The 21,884-nt window shown below is 36.6% G+C and overlaps 3 protein-coding genes across 9 annotated transcripts in view; 1 reads left to right on the forward strand and 2 right to left on the reverse strand.

Moving 5' to 3' along the window:
- Positions 1 to 17,022, forward strand: part of Ccdc66 (coiled-coil domain containing 66) — a 37,533-nt gene extending 20,511 nt beyond the window's left edge. For 4 of the 5 annotated variants that reach the window (XM_005387392.2, XM_005387397.2, XM_005387394.2 and 1 more), the window contains 10 exons: positions 6,071 to 6,327; positions 6,494 to 6,578; positions 8,581 to 8,742; positions 10,343 to 10,487; positions 11,053 to 11,190; positions 13,153 to 13,637; positions 14,161 to 14,201; positions 14,955 to 15,217; positions 15,484 to 15,608; positions 16,761 to 17,022. In XM_005387392.2, the coding sequence (XP_005387449.1) occupies positions 6,071 to 6,327; positions 6,494 to 6,578; positions 8,581 to 8,742; positions 10,343 to 10,487; positions 11,053 to 11,190; positions 13,153 to 13,637; positions 14,161 to 14,201; positions 14,955 to 15,217; positions 15,484 to 15,608; positions 16,761 to 16,853 (1,794 nt within the window). In that variant the 3' untranslated portion in view covers positions 16,854 to 17,022. The remainder of the gene's footprint in view (positions 1 to 6,070; positions 6,328 to 6,493; positions 6,579 to 8,580; positions 8,743 to 10,342; positions 10,488 to 11,052; positions 11,191 to 13,152; positions 13,638 to 14,160; positions 14,202 to 14,954; positions 15,218 to 15,483; positions 15,609 to 16,760) is intronic. The other variant, XM_005387396.2, reaches the window with a different exon arrangement.
- Positions 7 to 456, reverse strand: LOC102009639 (BBSome-interacting protein 1-like). Of its 2 annotated transcripts, none has more exons than XM_005387391.2 (2): positions 363 to 456; positions 7 to 264 (listed from the first exon to the last, which is right to left on the reverse strand). In XM_005387391.2, the coding sequence occupies exon 2, from the start codon at positions 242 to 244 to the stop codon at positions 35 to 37; it is 210 nt and encodes a 69-aa protein (XP_005387448.1). In that variant the 5' UTR covers positions 245 to 264; positions 363 to 456; the 3' UTR covers positions 7 to 34. The 2 variants fall into 2 exon arrangements, with proteins under 2 accessions (XP_005387448.1, XP_013371070.1); XM_013515616.1 differs by having other exon boundaries at positions 351 to 447.
- Positions 17,023 to 17,522: 500 nt separating the features above from the next.
- The window catches only part of Fam208a (family with sequence similarity 208, member A), a gene marked incomplete in the record, with an annotated part of 40,302 nt that continues 35,940 nt past the window's right edge, over positions 17,523 to 21,884 (reverse strand). The window contains 4 exon segments of one of the 2 annotated variants that reach the window (XM_013515613.1): positions 17,523 to 18,730; positions 19,639 to 19,803; positions 19,993 to 20,171; positions 21,790 to 21,884. In XM_013515613.1, coding sequence (XP_013371067.1) covers positions 18,249 to 18,730; positions 19,639 to 19,803; positions 19,993 to 20,171; positions 21,790 to 21,884 — 921 coding nt within the window. 2 annotated transcript variants of the gene reach the window in all.

Raw genomic sequence — 21,884 nt, forward strand, 5'->3', positions numbered from 1 at the left:
GGTAGGGTGCTTTCTGAAGTGCTAAGTTTATTGGTCAGTGAGCTTTTTCCCGTTTTTCCTCTTCTGCCGTTTTCTGTTGGCGAATGATATCCTGTGCTGCTTGCTGCATTTTCTCCAGTTTTTCCAGAGTCAGAGATTTTAAGGGTAAAAGTTTGGGTTTACACAGCACCATTGTGGTTATGTCTTCCACCGACAGTTGCCCTTGTTTTGGAAGAACCTCCCGGAACATTTTCACATCTGCCATGTTGCCAGTACAATGTTTTCCTTTTTAGGTGAAGATTATTTATAAATATCATGTGAAGAAAATACATTTATAATGCAGCCATCTTTGTTCACGGATAGTATCTTTCCTGTGGTCCCACCTGGGGCCTACGAACAGAAGAGTCCCTTCCCGGTCCGCTCCGCCGTTGCCCAGGGTAACGGTGAGATTTGGGCGAAGCCTTCCAGGCTATTTTGACTAACGTTACTATGAGCATGGGTGTACAGATAATCTGAGTTCTGCTTCAGTTCTTTTGGTATATACTCAGAAGTGGAATTACAATGCACTGATCTTGAACTTTGCAGCACCCAGAATTGTGAGAAGTAGATTTATGTTGCTTATAGGCTGCTCAGTTTACAATATTTTGTTACAACAGTCCAGATGGACTAAGACAAATTAGTAGTGATGGTTACACAGTTCTCTAAGTATACCAAACCCCACTAAATTGTTAACTTTAAGTGGGTAGATTTCATAGTGTGTAATGATTATCTCAATTAAAAATTTTAATTGTTTATATCTATAGGGTACACTGTGATAATTGCAGTACATGTATACAGCATGTACTGATCAAGGTAACTTACATTTCCATCTCATTATTTCTTTAGAAGCTTTCAGCTCCTGTCTTATAGTTATTCATCAAACATATGTTATTGTAAATTATAGTCACACTGTGTTCCTTAACTGTATTTTGGCTCAAAGTTGTCTCTTATTTTTCTACCCCTGCCTTTCTAATAGTCAACTCTTCTACTCTTGCTTACTTTTAAAACTTGAATGCTGAGGATTGAAACCAGGGCCTTCAATGTGCTAAGCTTGTTTTCTACTACTGAGCTGCTTAGAAGTTACTAGGAGATATTTTTAATTTTACTTCTTCTGTTTATTTGGAATCACACTACTAAATAAACAGTTAAAGAAAAATCCTAAGGGAATTGTACTTGGAAAAGAATGACATAAACACATAACAAAATGTTAGGAGGAAAAACCTTTAAGAATGAACTAGATGCCCATCTGGAAAAAGAACAACAGGCCCAGGCGGAGCGGGGAGATTGTTTGCACCGAGCAGTGAAGTTAAGCAGTTGAATGTTCCTATAACTGGTAAAATACATGTAGTTCTTGCTAAAAACTTTCCCTGTAAGAGAAACAAAATGTTCACAATTCTGCTGACAACTTCTACCAAATTTTTAAGGAATAAATTTCTAATTTATTCCCACACCCAGATAATTGAAAAAGGGAATAGTTCTTAAATCACTCTGTAAGTCCAGTATAGGCTTGACATGAAATGTAGAGCTGGGCGTGGTGGTGCACGCCTGTAATCCCAGCACTCAGGAGGCTGAGGCAGGAGGATCACTGTGAGTTAGAGACCAGCCTGGGCTACAGAGTGAGCTCAAGGCTAACCTGAACTGCAGAGTGAGACCCTGTCTCAAAAAGACAAAAACAAGAAACAAAAAGACATTGAATCTAGAAAAATAGCAAAAATGGAGAATTAGTTTTATTTCATATATGAATAGACAAAACAAAATTTTAAAGAAAATATTAGCAAGTGCAATTCAGTAATGCATGAGATTATGACAAAGATAAATTCATATTAGATACTTACAGATGTTTTTAAAACCCACAGGTGTCCTGTTCCAAATATACCCTTCTATAAATTGCAGTGGGGGGGCTGATAGAAGATATTACATGTTGCCAGGCTAGTCTGGAACTTGGGGGTTCCAATGATCTCCTCACCTACGTCTCCTGAATAGTTGGGATTACAACAGTGCACCACCATGCCTGGCTGGTGTGTGGATTTTAAAACCACTTCTCTATTATCTATGTGGCATCTTTTTAGGGTCCTTTAATAGTGACAAGTAAAAGTCACCATTCCCTAATAAGCTCAAGCTTTTTCCTGTATCCTGTCTCTGGGGTGGTTGCTACTTACTATAGTACCGTATTTTTTTCATTAATGCTTTTCATCTTTCAATAACTACTTATTAACTTATTTTACAATTTTATTAAAACAGCTCAAGTAGTTTCTCTATGCTTGATTGAAACAATCCATATTATAGTTTACCATTTTGGTACAGTAAAGGAAAAAATGGGTTCAGAAAAAGGAGTAGATAAAATTCAACAGTTTATTAAGGAAGAGGCCATCAGAAATTAAGACTTGAAGGAATTTCCAGTTGCATATTTTTTTAATTCTAAACAAAGTCATCCTAAAGGAGAAATTGAAGAAATATTCCATTTAAAATGAGAAATTAGATAAGATACCCACAGATTTTTACAGTTTGTACTGGTTCTAGCCAGTGTAGCAAGACAAATATTAAAATTAGAAAAGAAAATGAAAGTGTAACTTTTGGTCATTCATGTAAAACTCAAGGAATCTGACAAAATGTTACAAGTAAAAATGACCTATATGCCATATGCTAGGCCATAACAGTTTCAACAAATTTCATTGGCTTACATTACACAAACTGTGTTATTGCCAGGGAGTTAAGCTTTATATCAGTAACAAATGGTGATCAGAAAATTCCCAGATGTGTGCTATCTGAGCAGTATACTTCTGAATAAAAGAAAAATACACAATTAGAAAATACTTTTAACTGAGTGATAATGAAAATACTGTCTGTCAAAATAAGTGTATTTCCTGTGCTTAGAGGGAAATTAATATCCTTAAATGTGTATCTTGGAAACCAAGACAATGATCTAAGTACTCATCTATGGAAAGTAGAGAAATAACAGCAAAAATTAAACCCAAAGACAAGAAGATCAGAGAGAATTACTAAAATGGGACGCATGCGGAGTGGGAAGAATTAAAGCCAAAAGTTCTTTGAAAAGTCATTTAATTTGTAAAACCCCCACGAGGCCGGGACAAATGAAAAGATACCACTAAAGAGCGTACGGACATTCAAACTAAGAACTGCTGCCAGTGTTAGAAACTTGACGAAAAATGGGCAAATAATGAGATAAGCACAGATTATTAAAATTCAAGAGAGGAAGTAAACTCCAGGCCCAGAAGCATTATTGTATTCTTCCAAACAATTAAGGCAGAAAGGAACATTTATCAGGTTGTTTATGAGGGTGGTAAGTAAATCTGATATCCGCGCTGACAAAACAAACGTTTGTGATACCAAAATCTGACAAGAAATGGAAAAATTACGAACATATGAATGAGTTGGGTTTAGGGAATGCAAGTTAGGGTTCTCATTCACAAATCAGCGATACTCATATTTATGGAAATAAGTAAATTTAATCAAGAGGCTAAGTTTAGGTTAGTATGCAGATGTCTTTAGCTCAGCACTGAAAGGATGACCCATGAAAAAGGAACTACTAGATGACCTAGTTGAAAGGTTTACTCTTTGAATATTACTGTTAAGATTGTTAAGAGAAGGAGAAAGGGATAAAGGATTTATATCATGAATGTATATTTTAAAACTTTGAAAATCCAGTAATTAGCAGTCAACTCGATTTTTAGAATTTGGCACAACATTTTGAATAGACATGGCTCAGAAGATGACATATTACAGATAAGCATGTGGAAAGCTGGGATTTTTAACTGTATGTTAAGCCTGTAAGGGTTTCAAAGATACATGTAGTACATGTTAGCAGCTCGTGCAGTTTACAGTCATCTTGGACAGTTACATATACACACCACAGCTGGTTTCTTCTTTTTAAATCCACTTCCCTCTCCCTCCCTTCCTCCCTCCCTCCAATTCCCTTATCCCATTTTCCACTCTTATTGATATTACTAATCTTAGTTTATGTTACAGCACTTAGTTATGTTACAGCACTTAGTTTATGTTATGTAATGTTTACATTAAATTTCTGGAAGTTAGTGACAGTGATGGTACAACTCATCAGAATGTCTGGGACACTATGAAAGCAGTTCTAAGAGGAAAATTCATCACAGGCAATGCTCATATTAGGAAAAGAGCAAGCTCAGATCGATAGCTTTCTGAGAAATCTTAAGATACATGAGAAACAACAACAAACAAGCCCCAACTAAAAAAGAAAACTAGAGGCCAGTCTCCTTAATGAGCGTATGTGCAAAAAATCCTCAACAAGATATCAGCAAATAGAATGCAGCACTTTATCAAAAAGATCATACGTCATGGTCAAGTAGGTTTCATTCCAGAGATGCAGGGATGGTTCAACACACACAAGTCAATAAATATAATACATCACATAAACAGAAACAAGGTCAGAAACCATACTGTCATATCACTAGATGCACAAAAGGCTTTTTGCAAAATCCAACACCCTTTCGTAATTAAAAAAAAAAAACCCTGAAGAAAACATAGAAGGGCCGTACCTCAATATGATGAAAGCTATGTATGACAAACCAATAGCCAGCATCATAGTAAATGGGAAGAAACTAAAAGTATTCCCCTTAAAATCAGGAACAAGACAAGATGTCCACTATCACATCTATTCAACATAATACTTTGAGAAATAAAAGTCATACATATAGGAAAGGGAGAAGTCAGATCATCACTATTTGCAGATGACATGATAATTTACATAGAAGACCCAAAGAACTCCAACAAAAACTGTTAGAATAACATGTCAACATTGTACAAGATTAACACAAAAAGTATTAGCATTTGTGTACACTAACAGTGAGCAGAGTGAGAAGGAAATTATGAAAATAATACCATTCACAGTAGCTTCAAGAAAAACGAAATACCTAGGAATTAACAGCCAAGGAAGTGAAAACCACGATACTCTGAAAAAGGAGATTGAAAGGGGCATCAGAAAATGGAAAGGTGTTCCTGTTCCTGGATAGGCAGAGTCGGTGTTGTCAAAATGGCCATACTCCTAAAGTATTTTTTAAGGGTGAATTCCATTCATTTTGTTTTTTGTCTTGGAAGAGCCTGTTCTGTGTCCTGGATCCCCACCGCCCAGGCCTTTTCTGCCTGCCAGGCAGTCAAAGTGGGCAGGTGTATGGTGTCTTGAGTGATGAAGCTATTGCTGTTGTCTTTTCAAAGTCAGCACTGACTGCTAGTTGCCTAACCTGCATTTTTATAGACTGCTTCAAACAGAGAATTAAATGAAATACTTCTTGTATTTATATGTAGATACCTTCTTACATCCCTCTATTAAGTGTATGTTTATCCAAGGGGCTGGAGATTTAGCTCAGCAGCACAGCACCTGCCCGGCAAGTGCGAGGTCGTGAGTTTGATTCCCGGTACAGTCAATCAATCAATCAGTCAATAAATAAATAAATAAAATATGGCTCCAAGAATCAGACTATATCTACTTAATAGTATAGAAAAATTCTTTGAAGTTAGAGATCATTACTGGGATATATCAGTTTAAATGGCTGGCAAGTTTTTCAACTACAGTTAGCAAAAGAAAATTTAACTTTAGTTGGTTTGATGGTTTAGGACATAGTACTACTGGCATTAAATGAGCACACAGGTGACAGCGAAGGAAAACAGGAAAAATTTTATATTCCGAGGTAACAGGAGGTTTTGTGGTTATAAGAGAAAAAATTAATTTGTCTTTAGTCATATAAGCTTACAGATGTCTTCAAAGTACTTGACTAGATCAGAGTATTTAAATTCTACACTTGCTATTGACCTGTTTTCATTGAATGTATTCGGTGTGATTTTGTATGTTTCTTTTAATTTTCAAAGAAATGTCTTGATTTTTGAATTTCTTACATTTTCTAAATTAGTTGTCCAAATGTACAAGGAGATGAAAATAATGCACTTGTTTTAATTTTTATGATCCACATTCTGCTTAGTGACATTTAGAAATCATGTTTGTCATCTAGGATTCTATGTGACAATAATTGGAAAATTTCTTAGCAATTCTGTTTGATGCAAACAGGGTGAAGAACGTGACAGATGGGCCATGCAGTATGATTCATTAAAGAGTCATCCTGGTTCTCAGTCTCAGCTGTGCTCTCAATCTCAATCAACACACAAACAGCCAGAGTACTTCTGTGTCTCTCCTGACACTCAGGAGCGGGCTGATGTGGGCATTGTTTATACACCTATACCTGGAAGCCAGCTTGAACCTTCAGAGGAGGAGCAGGTAGCAAAGCCTGTTAGGGATATGGCTGTGGCAAACCATCAGAAAACAAAGTAAGTTCATTCTTCAGTTATTTATTGATTTTTAAGACAGTGTTTTAATGGGACTGTTAATATGTCTAATTGACTTCAGGTTTGGTATTTTTCTTTGAGACAGAAATTAGTAGATGTATCCCAATGTATTTTTTTGGAGTACTGAATATTTACTATATCTTGTCAGCTTTCTTCGTTCTATGACTGCCCTGTTGGACCCAGCACAGATTGAAGAACGGGACAGACGGCGACAAAAACAGTTAGAACATCAGGTATTGCATAGTAAAACATTGATTTTGCCTTATTAAGTAATAGTCATGACCGACATATACTTAAGTAGATGGACATTAAAATTCTGATATCATCTTATAATAGAGGTCCTGTTCCATCCACTGAGAACCCAATCCCTGTCCCAGCTGACATGATATTAGAATTAAGTTTATGCAAACTTCCAGACAGTATCATATATTACAGCTGCCTGCCTTCCAGTAGAAAAAGTATTCATATATAAGCTGTAAGTCAGGCATGGTGGTACATGTCTTTAATCTCAGCACTCAAGCAAGAAGATTACAAGTTCTATCCCAGCCTGGGCACTGTAATGACTTAAGAAGATCCAGTCTCAAAATAAAATAAGATTTATAAAAAGAGCTGGAGATGTAGTTCAGTGTGTGTGTGTGTGTGGGAGGCGGGGGATTTAGCTGTTCCTCTTATAATGACCTACCTGGTCAGCAACCTACTTGGTTGATAACTGTTGAGACTTAGGACTAAGCCATACTATTTGGACTTAATGACCCACCATCTGGACTTACATCTTTTTTTGTCTAGTAGTTTATATAGTACTGTAATTTTTGCTGATTGTAGAGTACAGTACTATAATTTTGTTGTTCTACATTATAATGCATGTAAGAGTTATGCAAATAAAAGCAAAGTCATTAAGTTGGAGTTTCTTTTGACCATTTCTGTTCTGAATATTGTAATGTACATAGTATATACAATTCCTCGTTTAGCAACCAATTAATTTTAACAACCTAGCCACAGGAACTGGACTCATTCATTAAATGAGGACTCTCTTAAAAGAATTTGTACTGTTTTAGATTATTAGTGTTGGATTTATTTTTGTTTTGTTTTTTGAAAACAGGGTCTCACTGTGTGGTTCAAGCTGGCCTTGAACTCACTGTGTAGCCCAGGCTGGCCTCCAGCTCACAGTGATCCTCCTGCCTGTTTTCCGTGTGCTGGAATTATGGGTGTGCACCACCACACCCACTTAATGTTAGGTATTTTTTCATTGATTTATTTCCTCAGTTCAGTTCTGGTTGATTAGTTCTTTGAAAGGGAATAGTATAGGGATTTGAAGCAGAATTATGATTAAGAAACCCATGAGATTTAAAATATCTCAATCACTTTTTGTTTTTTTCCTTTTTTTTTTGAGACAGGGTCTCACTATGTAGTTGAGACTGGCTTTGAATATTACCTGTTTCTGGTTCTCACCTTTCTGAAATCAGAATTTTCCTTCCTTTTCTTCTGTTCTTTGAGATGGAGAGGTCTTGTTACGTTGCCCAGGTGATGTCTTCTAAATTCTGGGCTCTAGTGAGCCTCCCATTTCAACTTCCAAGGTAGTTGGTTCTAGAGGCATGTGCCTAGCTGAACAATTCTGTAACTTTTGAGATATGAGTAATTTGGCATGTTACACTTCTGCTTATTCCATTGAATAGTTCATAGACCATCTGCCATTTACAAACATTATGCTAAGTAATGAGATTATTTATCGGTTTTCCTAATTGCCTTCCTGGGGTTGAAGCAAAAAAAAAAAAAAAGCATGTAGAGCTTAAAGATGGGAGAAATACATTACAAATGTGATGCTTTTTGTTTGTCCTTTTGAGACAGAACCTCAATATGCAGCTCAGGCTGGCCTTGAGCTCACTTTGTAGCCCAGGCTGGTCTCCAACTCACAAGGATCCTCCTGCCTCAGCCTCCCGAGTGTTGGGATTACAGGCATGCACCACCACCAGTTTAAATTTGATGTTTTTAACTTTACTCATACATAGTATTTCCTATACATATAGTACACAAATGTGTTGCCAGGTGTGCTGGTGCATGCCTGTAATCCCAGTACTTGGGAGGTTGAGGCAGGAGGATCACTGCAAGTTAAAGGCCAGCCTGGGCTACAAAGTAAGCTCAAGGCCAGCCTAAATTGCATAGCAAGACCCTGTCTCAAAGAGAAAAAAAAGCGTCATAGATTTTGTGGTAACGATTTATACGATTATTTACTACTAGAAAGCAATCACTGCTCAAGTGGAAGAGAAACGCAGGAGGAAGCAATTGGAAGAACAGCAAAGAAAGAAGGAGGAACAAGAAGAGGAACGTCGCTTGGCACGGGAACAAGAAGAGATGCAGAAACAGTATGAAGAAGATATCCTTAAGCAAAAACGAAAGGAAGTAGGACTTCATTTTAACTGTTCCCAGTCTTGAATAAAAATGTATTTTTCAGGGCAGTTAACTTAGTTCAGCATTTTTATGCAGTTTGAAATTGTGAAGCTATTTGTGGAGACATTAAAGCTATGTGTGGAGGAGCTTGAGAAAGTTCTGTTATTGCATATGATACAGTTCTCAAATGCTATATTGCTTTGGCTTTTTCTTTCTGCTAAGTGGGAGGTCAAGATCAGTTATAGCACCAAGTTAGTTACCCTATGCTTATTTCTGATATCCCAGACACTAGATTTATGGATTCCTTCTGAGCATGATTAATTGTAGCTGTAAGAGAAGTGATTATCCTTTCTGTCCATATCAACCTATAAACAGAACCCTCTTTTTATTTTGGTTACTGGGAATTAAACCCGGGGTCTTTGCATTGAGCTACATCCCTAGCTTTTTTTATTTTGACATAGCGTTTTGCTAAGTTGCTAAATTCCCAAGGCTGGGCTTGAACTTGTGATTCTCCTGCCTCGGCCTCCCAAAATGCTGGGATTATAAGCGTGTTCCACCATATCCAGCCCATAAGTATATTTTTGCAGAATGATTGAGATTGATAATGTAATTTGTCACTATGATTTCCTCTGTGTTAAGTAACACTATTCTTTTTAATTAGAATAGCTATCTCACTGGCCAAGAGAACCTCTTTAGTTATTCAGACAGGACAGGTTAGGGTGGTAGCAAGTGCTGTGTTTGAGCTAACCTAACAAAGAGCAGTGGCATTCAATTGCCAAAGAGTTGAAAGGTTTAGACAGCAGAACACAGTTAGGTATGGTAGCACATTCTTGTAGTCCCAGCAGCCTGGGATGCTGAAGCCGGAGGATCAGAAGTTTGAACCCAGGAAGGGTGATTTAGTGAGACGCTGTCTCAACTAAGAAAGAAAAAAGAAAGAAGACAAACAAGGGATGTGGCTTAGCTTGAAGGCCTTTGGGTTCAATATCCTGTACCACAAAAAAAAGACAGAATACAGTCTGCATTTTTTGCCTTTGCCTACTTGGCATCTTTTTAAATTTAGCTGGTGAAGGTACATAGGATCTGGATTCCAGTTTATTTGGGTTGAATAAGCTGAGGCAGCTCCTCTTATGTGAGAACCGTATATACACGATCATTTGCTTGCATTGCATGTGACTATAAACAGATTTGCCTTGTATCATTTGTCACTTTAACAGAAGTATGAGATTGAGCATCACTTGATAAAACTCTGAAAACAGTATGGGTGAACTTTAAATTGATAAAAATAGTTCTTATATGTGTGATTTAATATGGTTGTAGAGAAATACATTAAAATGTAAGCTGCAGCCAGGCATGATGGCACACACCTGTAATACTAAATACTGGGGAGGCCAAGGGTCACAGGTTAGAGCCCAGCCTGGACCACACAATGAGACCCCGTCTCAAAAAATAAACACGAGCTCCATAAAGGCCCTGTTAACTGTTACACTTCCTGTATCTAGACCAGTGCTGGACACAGTGGAAAAGGTTAGAACATACTATTGAGAGAATAGTCAAAGTCTGTAGTAAGTTTGATAGTTGTTTTTAATAACTTTGTACATGTCAATATTAAAAGGAAATCATGACTCTGAAGACAAATGAGCTATTCCAGACAGTGCAGAAAGCACAGGAGCAGGCTCAGAGACTGAGACAAGAACAAAGAATCCGAGAATTGGCTAATAAAGGACATGACACGTCCAGATTGGTTAAAAATCTTGGTGGTAAGTAATTAGCCAAAATTTTATTCTACTTTTTGAAGATGATTTTAAATATTTGCCTATTTTAATTAAAAATAATATGCCCAAATATACCTATTAGCTATTTTTAAATATATTTCAGATGTTAAACTAGTCTAACCTTTAAAATAGAAGTAGAAATTGCCTTAAAAGTGGAATGTTATGTCTTTTACCTATTACAGTAATCCTGTGACACAGGTAAAAGGTGCACTTTTGTTCTCATTTCTACTAAGAAAATAATGACTAAGTTATCTCCCTAAATTCAGTGAAGGATAACAATGCAAGTAACTTTCTGCAGGAAAATTTCTGCTAATCTTTGTAAATGTTTATTGTAGGGTTTGTTCTGACTAAATTAAGAGTCTTAGGTTTACTTACTGCTATACATAATTCTTTTTAAAAAGTTTTTTGCAGGGCTGAGAATTGAACCCAGGGCCCTCATGTTTGCTAGACAGATGATATCATTTAGCAGTATCCCCAGCTCCTTGTACCCAATTTCTGTTATTAATAATCCTGAAGCACTGTTTTGAGATAATTTATTTCTCCTTGCCAGTTGATAAGATACATGTGGAATATAATGCATCCACTAACATTTCAAATTCAAGATCTGACTTTGATGAAGCTGGTGGTAAAATAAATACATCTATCAATTCTATGACTTCTCCCAAGAAGGATACTGGTGTGCAAACAGGTATTCAAAATTTGGAAATAAAAATCACAAAGCAATTAGCACAATGTTCCATGTGAAATTTTTAAGAAAATAAAGCATGTCCTGGTTTTTAACTTTTGCAAAGTTTCAAGATAGCCTTTTAAAGGGTAAAATTCAGTTTAGAATATTCATACTTGTGCAGTCATAACCATAATCAGCTCTAGAACCATTTCACCACTCAGAAAAAAAACCTAGTAACCCATTAGTCACTATTTCCCCCTTCTCCAGTTCACATTCTGTCTTGGAATATTTGTCTGTTCTGGATAGTTCATGTCATTGTAATATTGCCATATGTGGCCTTTTATATCTGGCTTCTCTGACTTTTGCATGCAGGTTTTTTTTTTTTTACCTTTTGAGACAGTCTCGCTAGGCAGTTCAGGCTGGCCTTGACCTTGCAACAATCCTCCTGCCTCAGCCTCCCAAGTGCTGGGATTACAAGTGTACGCCACCACACCCAGCTAGCATGCTATTTTAAGGTTCATCCTTGCTGTAGTATAAATTCTCTAATCAGTATTTCTTTCCTTTTTATTGCTGAATAATAAACTCACGGTGATCCTCCTGCCTCAGCCTCCTGAGTGCTGGAATTACAGGCCTACGCCACCATGCCTGGCCAGAGGTTTTATTTATTTTTATATTTTAATTTTTTGGTACCGGAAATCATACTCTGGACCTTGCACTTGCCAGACAGATGCTTGTACTTGCCAAGCAGGCACTGTGATGCTGAGCCATCTCCCAGCCGAGAGGTTTTAAAATGGTATCTTAAGTGGTGTTGATTTGCATTTCCCCAGTGAACAGATAATACTGAACATCTTTACGTGTACATACAGCTTTAAGCTTTTTGTAAGGTAATAAGACATCTATGTTGGGTATCATTTTAATAGGTCTCTGTGCTTATGAATTCCTTCAGCCCTCCACCTGTTTTTAGGAATTTTTCATGGCATAGGGGTAGAATTTGGCTGTATTGCCCAGGCTGGCCTCAAATTTATGGCCTCATCTGCCTCAACCTTCTGAGTAGCTGGGACTACTGAACATGCACTACTGCACTCAACTTTCTTTGTTTTAAAAGACTTCATTACCAGTTGACTTTGTCAGTACTAGTGGCTCTTGGGGATAAGGTAGTAAGTTATAAACAAAAACCAATTTCGCTGGCTGTAAGTTAGGAAATGTTGTTCAAGCCCCTCTGTAGTTGGGTAGCCTCAAACCCAAAATGTCCTAAGGAAATCCTAACACTGGACTATTTTCTGCCACTTAGTTTTGGTTTTTATGTGAATAAAACACCAGACTAGCCACATCGTATGAAGTCGATGGTGATGGTGGCTACATGGCAACGTGGATCTGCTTGTGCCACTAAAATACATGCTTCAAAATGATTAAAATGGAGGTTTTAGAGAAACTGGAACCTCTGTATACTACTAGTTGAAACGTAAAATGGTGTAGCTGCTATAGAAAACAGTATGGCCTTTCTTCAAAACGTTAAAAACAGAATTACCACATCATTGAACCGTTTCACTTCTGATATATACCCAAAAGAACTAAAAGGTCTCAAAGATATACTTAGATGTCTGTTTATTATAATAGCAATATTTTCAGCAACTTGAAGGCAGAAGCAGCCGGTCTGTACAGATGAATAAAGAAGTGCGGTATACTATGCAGTGGAATATTAGCATGACGTTCTCTTACGTATCGCAACATGGATGAACCTTGAGTACTCTATGCTAAGTAAATAAGCAAGTTTCAAAGCAAACAGAACTCCATTTACCTGAGGTTACTGCAGTAAGTCAGTTTATAAAGACAGAGTAGAATGGTGGTTGCCAGAGGGTAGGGGAGTCAGCTGCTCTTTAACAGGTACACAGTTTTCACTTCTAAAGTCGTAGTGGAAATGATTTACATTTTGTCGTATATGCTACCCTTTTTAAAAACATGATCATTTGAAACTTTTTTTAGATGACTTAAATACAGGAATACTCACCACTGCAGAACCACACTGTGGACCAATAACAGAGAGGGAAGTTATAAATTGTTCATCTCCTGAGATTTCTGCAGAATTTAGTGGACAGTTTAACAAAGACAAGCAAGAACTAAGTGAGAATAAAGGAGCCAACTTAGAAAAAGAAAACAGTTGGTATGACCAATGTAATCACTTAATGAGAACAGAGAAGAAACAAATAAAACATACCAAGAAATGTCCTAAAAGGCCTGATTGGAATATAAATAAGCCTCTCAAAAGGTATGTTCCAGCATCAGAAAAGTACCCTAAACAGCTTCAAAAGCAGAGAGAAGAAAAAAAGGTGAGAAGGCAGATGGAACTGCTTCACTTGGTAGAGAGAAATAATCCTGAACACCTCTGTCAAAATAGAGGCACTTCACCAGTTCTTCCTTCATCTCATGAAGAAATGGAATCAAAGATTGAGTGGCATCTGTTCAAAAAGGTAAAAGTGCCTCTTATTTTTAAGCATATGTTGACATTTTTAAACTTAAGCCAGAGTTTTCCAGATCCCTGTTTAGGCAAGGCTGTTCTTTGTCTAAACAAGAGTTAACAGCAAACTATACCCTGTGGGCAAACTCATTTTGCTAAATAAAGTTTTATAGGAAGGTAGCTATGCTTAATGATTCATGAATTAACTGGGACTGGCTTTATACTGTACCACCATCGTTAAGTAGGTACAGCAGAAACCACATGGCCCCAAAAGTTGAAAATGTTTCCTCTGTGGCCCTTTACAGAAAAAAATCTGCACTTATCTAACTGAATACCCTTCGGCGTTTGAATACCCACTTAAGACCCTTGTTTCAGTGGCCAGCTGGAATTAGGAATTACTGGTCTGACTGGAAAAATACATCTCCCCATTCCATTATCTAGTATGTTACTTAAATGTTGTCCTCCAGTTATTTCAACAATAAACCTGATGACATGTAGAAATGCTAAATACTCCTATTTTTGTGTCCATCTTTTAGGAAGAACCACCTCTGAAAATTCATTCATTCAGCAAGGAAAGGTATGTGGACTACTTCTGTAGCTATTTAGTAATTTCTGTGTGCAAAAGTAACTCCCAAAACATTTGCTCACAAAAAATTGCTCAAACCTCTAGTTGAGATTAGGCACATAGTGGATGAAGATAGTAGTATGAAAGGGTGTGTCTTCCAGGTGCACGGCAGAGGTTTAAGCGATAGGATAGCATATTAGTTAGACTGAGCCTAAACTAGGAGTGAGGGTGACATATTCTATTGGATTTAACTGTTGATTTTCTAGGCGCATCTACAATGGAGTAGGCATTCTACTTAGTTTGGGGGAGAAAGAGTAAACGGTAAGGACAATGAGAAGATCAGTTAAGCAGTGGGAGATTTAGAACTGTTAAAATTTTTGTTTTGTACCTTTTATGTATGAACCAGTATTTTAGCGTTGTCTCAGAATGTCACTATAGTAGCAAATTTAGTTAAGATGGGGAGGATATTACTTTATGGTGAATTGTCTAAGGAGAAACATGAGGCTTAAAGCCAGCTCGGACCGATCTATAGGATCTAGCTGTTTTTCTCCATTATCTGGAATACATATATCCTTAACCTAGCACTAGTAAAATCTCAAATTAATCTTACTCTGTTGCCCTGTTTTAGGAGGTTATAGACTTTATACATGGTGTTCCTAAAGAAGGTACAGGTACATTTCAAATAACTTGAAATGTGATTGGAGAGATGTGTTTAAAATACACAATTTCTTATTAAAGACTGTAATTATCCTTTTTTAAAAATAGGTTTCAGTCATCACCAGTTCCACCCATGAAAAGCAGAACACAGCAAACTCAGACTACTGCATTACACTTACCTCTAAAAAATAGTAGCTATGAAAGTGAGAATCTGATGCTAGGAGGTAGTCAAACAGAATTATCAGCTGGGATGCCTGAATTGCCCCATTTTATTCCCTACATTCGAACAAATGAGATTTATTACCTGGATCCAGATGCACCACTGTCTAGGTCTTCAATTGAGGACCCTCAGTACCAAAATAATTCCTGTGGTAAGTAAACTATATATTCTTTCTGAAAAGATGGAAGATTAGTGTCACCCCCTCACCCCTAATTTTATAAGTAACTCTTGCACTTGGTTGTAGAAAATATCTTACAAGGTGTGCCTTGCATGGTAGAATGAATTTTTTTAAGATTTTATGCTTGTGTGCTTCCCCATGATACAAATTCATAAAATGAATCCTTAAAATACTACAGCCTAAGGCTGTGTCACTGTCAGAAATGTGTTTAGTTTTTGTTACTTTTTATCTTGCTTTAGATTGTGACCAAGAACAACAGCTGTTCAACTCTGACCAAGTCAGGGATCCACTTCTTAATCCTAACTTGCTGAAAAACAGGGATCGACAGCAAGCAATCCTTAAGGGACTGTCAGAACTGAGACAGGTATGAGCTTTGCACCAGGTCTAGGCGTGACTGTTCTGTGTGGAGTGGGGGCAACTGTGGCTGGACATTTTCATTTAGGTGACTTAATGATATCCCAGTTTTTGATTACTTCATTTCACTTAAATGGAAATAAAATGAAACAAATTTCCTTTCACCTTACCATCTTTAAAAATTTTGATATGAAATCATGAGACAGTTTAAATATTAAGACAATTTTATTGAAAATGCATACATTTAAATGGCAAAACATGATCAGTATTGCCCAGTAATGCCCTAAAACCTCAGACAAAAAGTACAATTGTACTTCAATGAATTTTAACCAGCGTGGGCAATGGTTCTTAAAACCGTGTTGGCAGTTTAGAACTGAACGTTAGCATCTGTCCCAAAGAATTATAATAATTCAGTATGAAATTATACGCATAACCTTACCAGAATTTGTCTCCCACTATTTTTGTGGTGTCTCATAACCTTGTTATTAGATTATATATACCTTAGCTGCATCCATTGAAGCCTACCCCTGGGGCTTTTGACTCATGTGTGTTCTTTTTCACATCCAGTCATTCACCAGTGCCAAAAAGTTGGTTCAGGCTGTTGCTTTCCTTTTATAGTACAAGAAAACTGCCGTACTCTGGCCCATTTAAGACAAATTAACACGGGGTTACTAGCTAACTCTGGTTACAGATAGCACATTTATATAACTGCCTTGGTAAACTGCTTGGAAGGAGGAGTATGATGTACACATTCACCAAGTCAGTACAGCCTAGCTTCATTTCAGCAGAACTCGTACATTAGGCACTAAGATTTGTGCCGTCAAGAGTAAACAGTGGCTATACAGATGATTTCTTCAGTGTCTTATCCCCATTTTAAGAGCACTTGGGAGTGGAAAGGATTTCACCTTGAAGACTTATCATTATGGAGGTTTGTTTTTTAAGAAAAATCATCCCTACTGGTTCTTATGCTAAAAACTGTACCTCTGTAATATCCACATTAGGTCTAGTACAAGAATTATTTAAAAATTTAAGACAAGGCTTTAGCTATGGCCAACTAAAAACCATTCTATCCTGAGCTAAATACTAGTAGGACAAGAAGATAAGGAATTATTTCCAACTTGGCTATCATATATACTTTACTAATATATTAATGTGATTTCAGGGCCTTCTCCAGAAGCAAAAAGAGTTGGAAACTAACCTCATGCCTTTAGCTGCAAATCAAGAAAAGAATTTTAGTTCTTCGTTTATAATTTAGAAAGCAGTTTTTGGTCTTCCAGATGATAAAATGTGCTCACTGCTCAACTGTATTCAGATAGCCTAGTTTTGTTTTTTAAATACTCATTAAAACTTGTACATTACATAGTAAAATGCATTTTTCTTAATAAAACACTTTTTAAAAAATAAAAACCTAGTAGTAAAAAATATTTTCTGCTGTCAGTCTGGGTGTTTAAAGTCCTGTTAAAAACTTTTTACTTACCTTAGTAAAGCCTGAATTTCCTGACCTGTTGACATTGTTCTTCCATACTTATAATACCAATCATGCATTTTGTTTAATAAAAAGTTCTTCTGCAGTGCCACCTCTAGGCTCTTACTAACAATAATCCAAATTCAGTTCAGGCTCCTATAGGAGTTTTTCATTGCTCTAAAATCTGTTTTTGTGATTTTTATTATAGAAACTGCAATTTTCAAAAAAAGAGAGGTTAATTTTAATAGGCAATAGGATTGCTGCAAGTTTGAGGCCAGCTTGAACTGCATAGTAAAACCCTGTCTTAAAAAGACCAAAAAAAGAAAAAAAAAAGGCAATAGATACAGGTTAGGTAAGGGTTTGAAATGTTTCCACTGTATATTTTTTTATGTGTGAACATTCACTATAGCACTAAAGTGCTGAATAAATGGTAAATAAGACCACTCGAAAATACACGTCTAAGAAGAATACAAGTTCCAAATGGTTTAATGCCTTTGATAACAACAGAAGCCCCATGTTTTGAAACTCATTTGGTCAATGATTATTACATAAGCACTGAAAATTGTAAGTATCAAATACTATCAAAATCAAAACTGAAACGAGGTGAAGTTTTACACATCTAAGCCTATAAGATTAAAAAATAATGGTGCTTGCTATTAAATCCTATGTACATAAGTTTGTTACCTAAATGAAACTCTATTTTTGGAAACATCTTGAGGTACAAGGCCAAACTCTTATAAATATTAACATCACTGGCTTATACCTGTGTAAAACATTATACAAAAGCTTAAATCAAAATAGTCTGTATTATCCAACATTAGACGAAGAAAAGTGAAACCACTGCTTTTTACCATTCTTCTATAAACATCTAATTTTACATATAAAATAGGCTTCAATTTGAAGCTCAAGTACAGGTAACAGACAAATGTGGAATTTAAAAAGTGCCAACATGAGAATTCAAGTACAATATATGTTAGAAATATATATATTTATTTCAGTTTTCAGATGTTTAAACTGTTACAGGCCATCATGATTTAAATAAGAGGAGACAAAAACATTTCAGAAAGGGTAAGAAACCTTGTGTTTAGAGAATATAAACTGATAACTGTTAAGAAACAGAAGAGGTCCACAACCTATTTTTTTAAAGTTACTATTATTATAACTTGTCAGTATGGCCTGGAAGAATCATTTTTTTGTCCAATTTAATGGAGATGTACATTGAGTATAAGCAGTTAAGTCATTTTCACTTTCTTGAGATTGACTTGATGAAAGGGCATATGATGTCCCCAGAAAAGTCTGATGAGTGAGAACATTAAAATGACTAAACTGATGGGACATATTTAATGGACTCTGAGAAACCTGAAAGATGCTATATGAATCTTGTTCTGCTGAATTGCTGCTTTCTCCTTCAGGACACACTATATCAATAGAAGTTCTCTCTTCAGAATCAATTTGGGAAGTCTTATCTTCTAATAAACTTTTTTGTACATCTGGAGACAATTGCACCCCAATTTGAGTATTCTTTTTTTGATCTCTTCCACTTGATCCTTTGATTTCTTTCTCCAATAGATCTGAATGAAAATTGCTGCATACTTCTATATGTGAGATCTCATCCCCTGAATCCAGAGACATATCCTCTTCATCCTTTTGATCGTTTTCTAAAAGAGCTACATTTAAAAAACAAAAAGTCCTCCTCTATTGAAATACACAATTTGTTTAAGTTTTAAAGTTATACACTACTCACACAATATAACGCGTCAGGGTCAGCAAGTCCACAATCCCTTAAAGCTTGGTCTTCTGCCACAAGTTCACTTAGTCACAACACTCACACTAGGTGTGAATGTCCAGATAATCCGATGCTAAAAGCTTCTGCGAAATGTGTTCACGTTTAATGTTGGGAAATCCCAACTCCCAGCTCCAAAGGGGTTAATGTCAAAACAGCATCTAAAGTTATACGGTAATTCAGTATTTGACCAGACAAATATAAAATAAAATTTCTGACATCTAGCTTCACTGGATTACTAAATGAGTTAGCTGTATCTAATGTTTGATCATCTCTGCTTTTCAGCAAAAACAGTAGTGAGTACATCTTTCATTTTACATACATCTGGAACCAAAGCAGAGGCCATCTCACAAAAGACTGAGGCTATGACAGCCTTACCATAATTAAAATGCTTTATAAATCTGAGATTTACTGGCCCACAGCTGAATCCCAATAATCAGTTTCCTACTTTTTTCTTAATTAAAACCCCTTTGTTTTTTGTTGAACAATAGTCAATAAAGCTTACATACGCTGAGAGAAGATGCATAATCCCATAGTATCACTGTCCACAATATAAACAGATGCATACAGCCGTCTATCATAACTAAAAACTTGTATTGACTACAGTATGATAGATGAACATATCTGGTGCATTTTAAATCTCAGAATGATAAATGCCTTGAAACTAATCCTAGGGCTCTTTATGCTGAGGTGAGTAGCTTCAAAATAGGCATTTCATTATTTAGTAACAGACAAAAACATTCCCCTTTTTCTCTCTGCCTTAAATGAAAAAGAAAACTACTGAAAAGTTACCTGACTGTGACTCAAGATTCTCATTAGCACCAAGGAACGGAAAGCTTTCTTCTGCGACTGAGTTGTGATAGCCCACGAGAGTTTTAAAGTTTTGCATAAAGTCTTCAGCGGTTGCAACTACTATTCCATTATCTGTATAACTGGAAAGCATCTTGATATTCTTCTCTAAATGAAAGAACAGGTTCATGATAAGCCACTTGAAAATAGACATGGACGAATAAAAACGCCTCCCGGCCGCCGCCCAGCCTCAACAAAATCCTTTTCTACTCATGTTCAGAATTACAGCCCCACGAAGTCTTTTCATTGATATTCCTATATTCATAGTAGAAAACTTAAAGAGTGTTCTCTCTTTACCTGTTAAAAAGACTATGTGTCGCTGCTGTATGTTCTGAGCCTGAAGTCTAATAAGGCAATCCAGTTCTGGAGCATTTCGAGTCTGTGAATCACAACTGTGGTATGACAAAATTTCAACCAGATGTTTCTTCTGGTAGACATTCAGAAGTGTCAAGAGACTTAGAGCTTTAGTATTCAATCTGAAATGAAGCAGAATTCACTATATCTGCACTAAAATTTAGTATGGAAATTTTTGCTTCAGATTAAAACCATTATTTCTCAAAGTGAGGCAGCTAATGACTAAGCCCTGCTCAGTTTAGTACCTGACACAGGGATGCTTCTTAGGATACAGGAAGAGTAGGAATTATGCAGTCCTTAAGACAGAGGGGTGAGGAAAGTTATGTGTCAGAGCCTAAAGGTAAGCTACTCGGTTTACACTAAAAATCTTAATCATTCTACTTACTAATATAGCTGCTTTTAGTTGTATTAATTTTGAGTATCAACAAATATACAACTAACTCTGGATAAGTTATACTTTTGGGTCTCAGTACTGTTTCTATAAAGACAGAAATACAAATTACGATTTCCCAAATGTCTACAGCATGGGCTTTAAATATGACTAAGTTTAAAAAAAAGTAAACTGCTGCTGGGGTTAGTGCCCATGCCTGTAATGCCAGTTACTTGGGAGACTAAGGCAGGAGAATCATGAGTTTGAGGCTAGTCTGAGCAATTTAAATTTAGCAAGACCTTATCTCAAAATGGCATAGGGATGTAGCTCAGGGACGGAGCATTCTAAGTTTGATCCCTAGTACCACCAACAAAGGAAAAAGAAGATATTGCTACAACCTTTCTAAGGTGCTAAACATTTTGAAATTATTTAAACCTGAATTTCCTTAAAAGTACCATGTAATGTCAACAGGTATTAGAAGAAAAGTTCTGTGGTCTAAGTTTAGGAAATGCTGACTGATACAATATAAAACATAATTCTCAACTACAGCTCCTGAAATCCTTTAATGTGTAAATTGCCTCCCGCCCCCGCCACCCCCCAGCACTGGGGATGGAACTCAGAACCTTGCGCTTGCCAGGCAGGCGCTTGTGCTGCTGAGCTACATCCCTGGCTAAATTGCCTTTTATGGACTTGCTCCTAGGATATAGTATCTCAGATTCATTGGATCACTATAATTGTTCATGGAGCCTCTCAAATGACCAGTTGAAGAAACCAACTTTAGGCATATTAAAAATAACACATACACATAATAATGTCTTAACCACAGATCTCATAAGGTTGAGATTAAACCTTGTCCAAATATATGTGACTTAGCCACATAAGGTACTCCTTAATTGAGAGAGTGCTTGATGTAGTTGTCACACAGTTTAAAAAAAAAAAAAAAAAGCATAGGGCACATGCATATAATCCCAACACTCTGGAAGGGCAACTGCAGTTTGGAGCCAGCCTGAGCAATTTAGCAACTTAGCAAGACATTGTCTCAAAAAGTAAAAAGGACTGGGTACGTAGCTAAGTGCATAAGCCCTTCATTAAATTCCCAGTACTACAAAAGCAAGCAAATAAATAACTGGTTATTCTACTCACAAGAGATTAAGCTAATTTTACCTATATATGTAACAGAGAACATCACCAAACATCTACTTATCTCATCCTAAAAAGACTGTAATACTTTGGTATTTATAAGCCCTTATGACTGGCTATGGACATCTGTAAAACCAGCAGTGTCCATCATCTACGAACATGGGTAAGAGAAATTTTTGTTAGCACAATGTTAAAATCAACCATTATACAGTTACTTTTCCAGATCTTACCTGCCCAGTTCCTTTAGCCTTTTCTGAAATTTACAGTGGACTTTCCACTGCCATTTTCCTTCTGGAGTACTAAGTTCTTCAAGGAATGTCAAAAA

Source organism: Chinchilla lanigera, unplaced genomic scaffold, assembly GCF_000276665.1.
Source record: "Chinchilla lanigera isolate Chin_1 unplaced genomic scaffold, ChiLan1.0 scaffold00029, whole genome shotgun sequence".
NCBI classification, from domain to species: domain Eukaryota; kingdom Metazoa; phylum Chordata; class Mammalia; order Rodentia; family Chinchillidae; genus Chinchilla; species Chinchilla lanigera.

What these genes read in the sequence shown, in the direction of transcription:
- LOC102009639 (XM_005387391.2), bottom strand. Translation starts at nt 244, where the DNA reads ATGGCAGATGTGAAAATGTTCCGGGAGGTTCTTCCAAAACAAGGGCAA.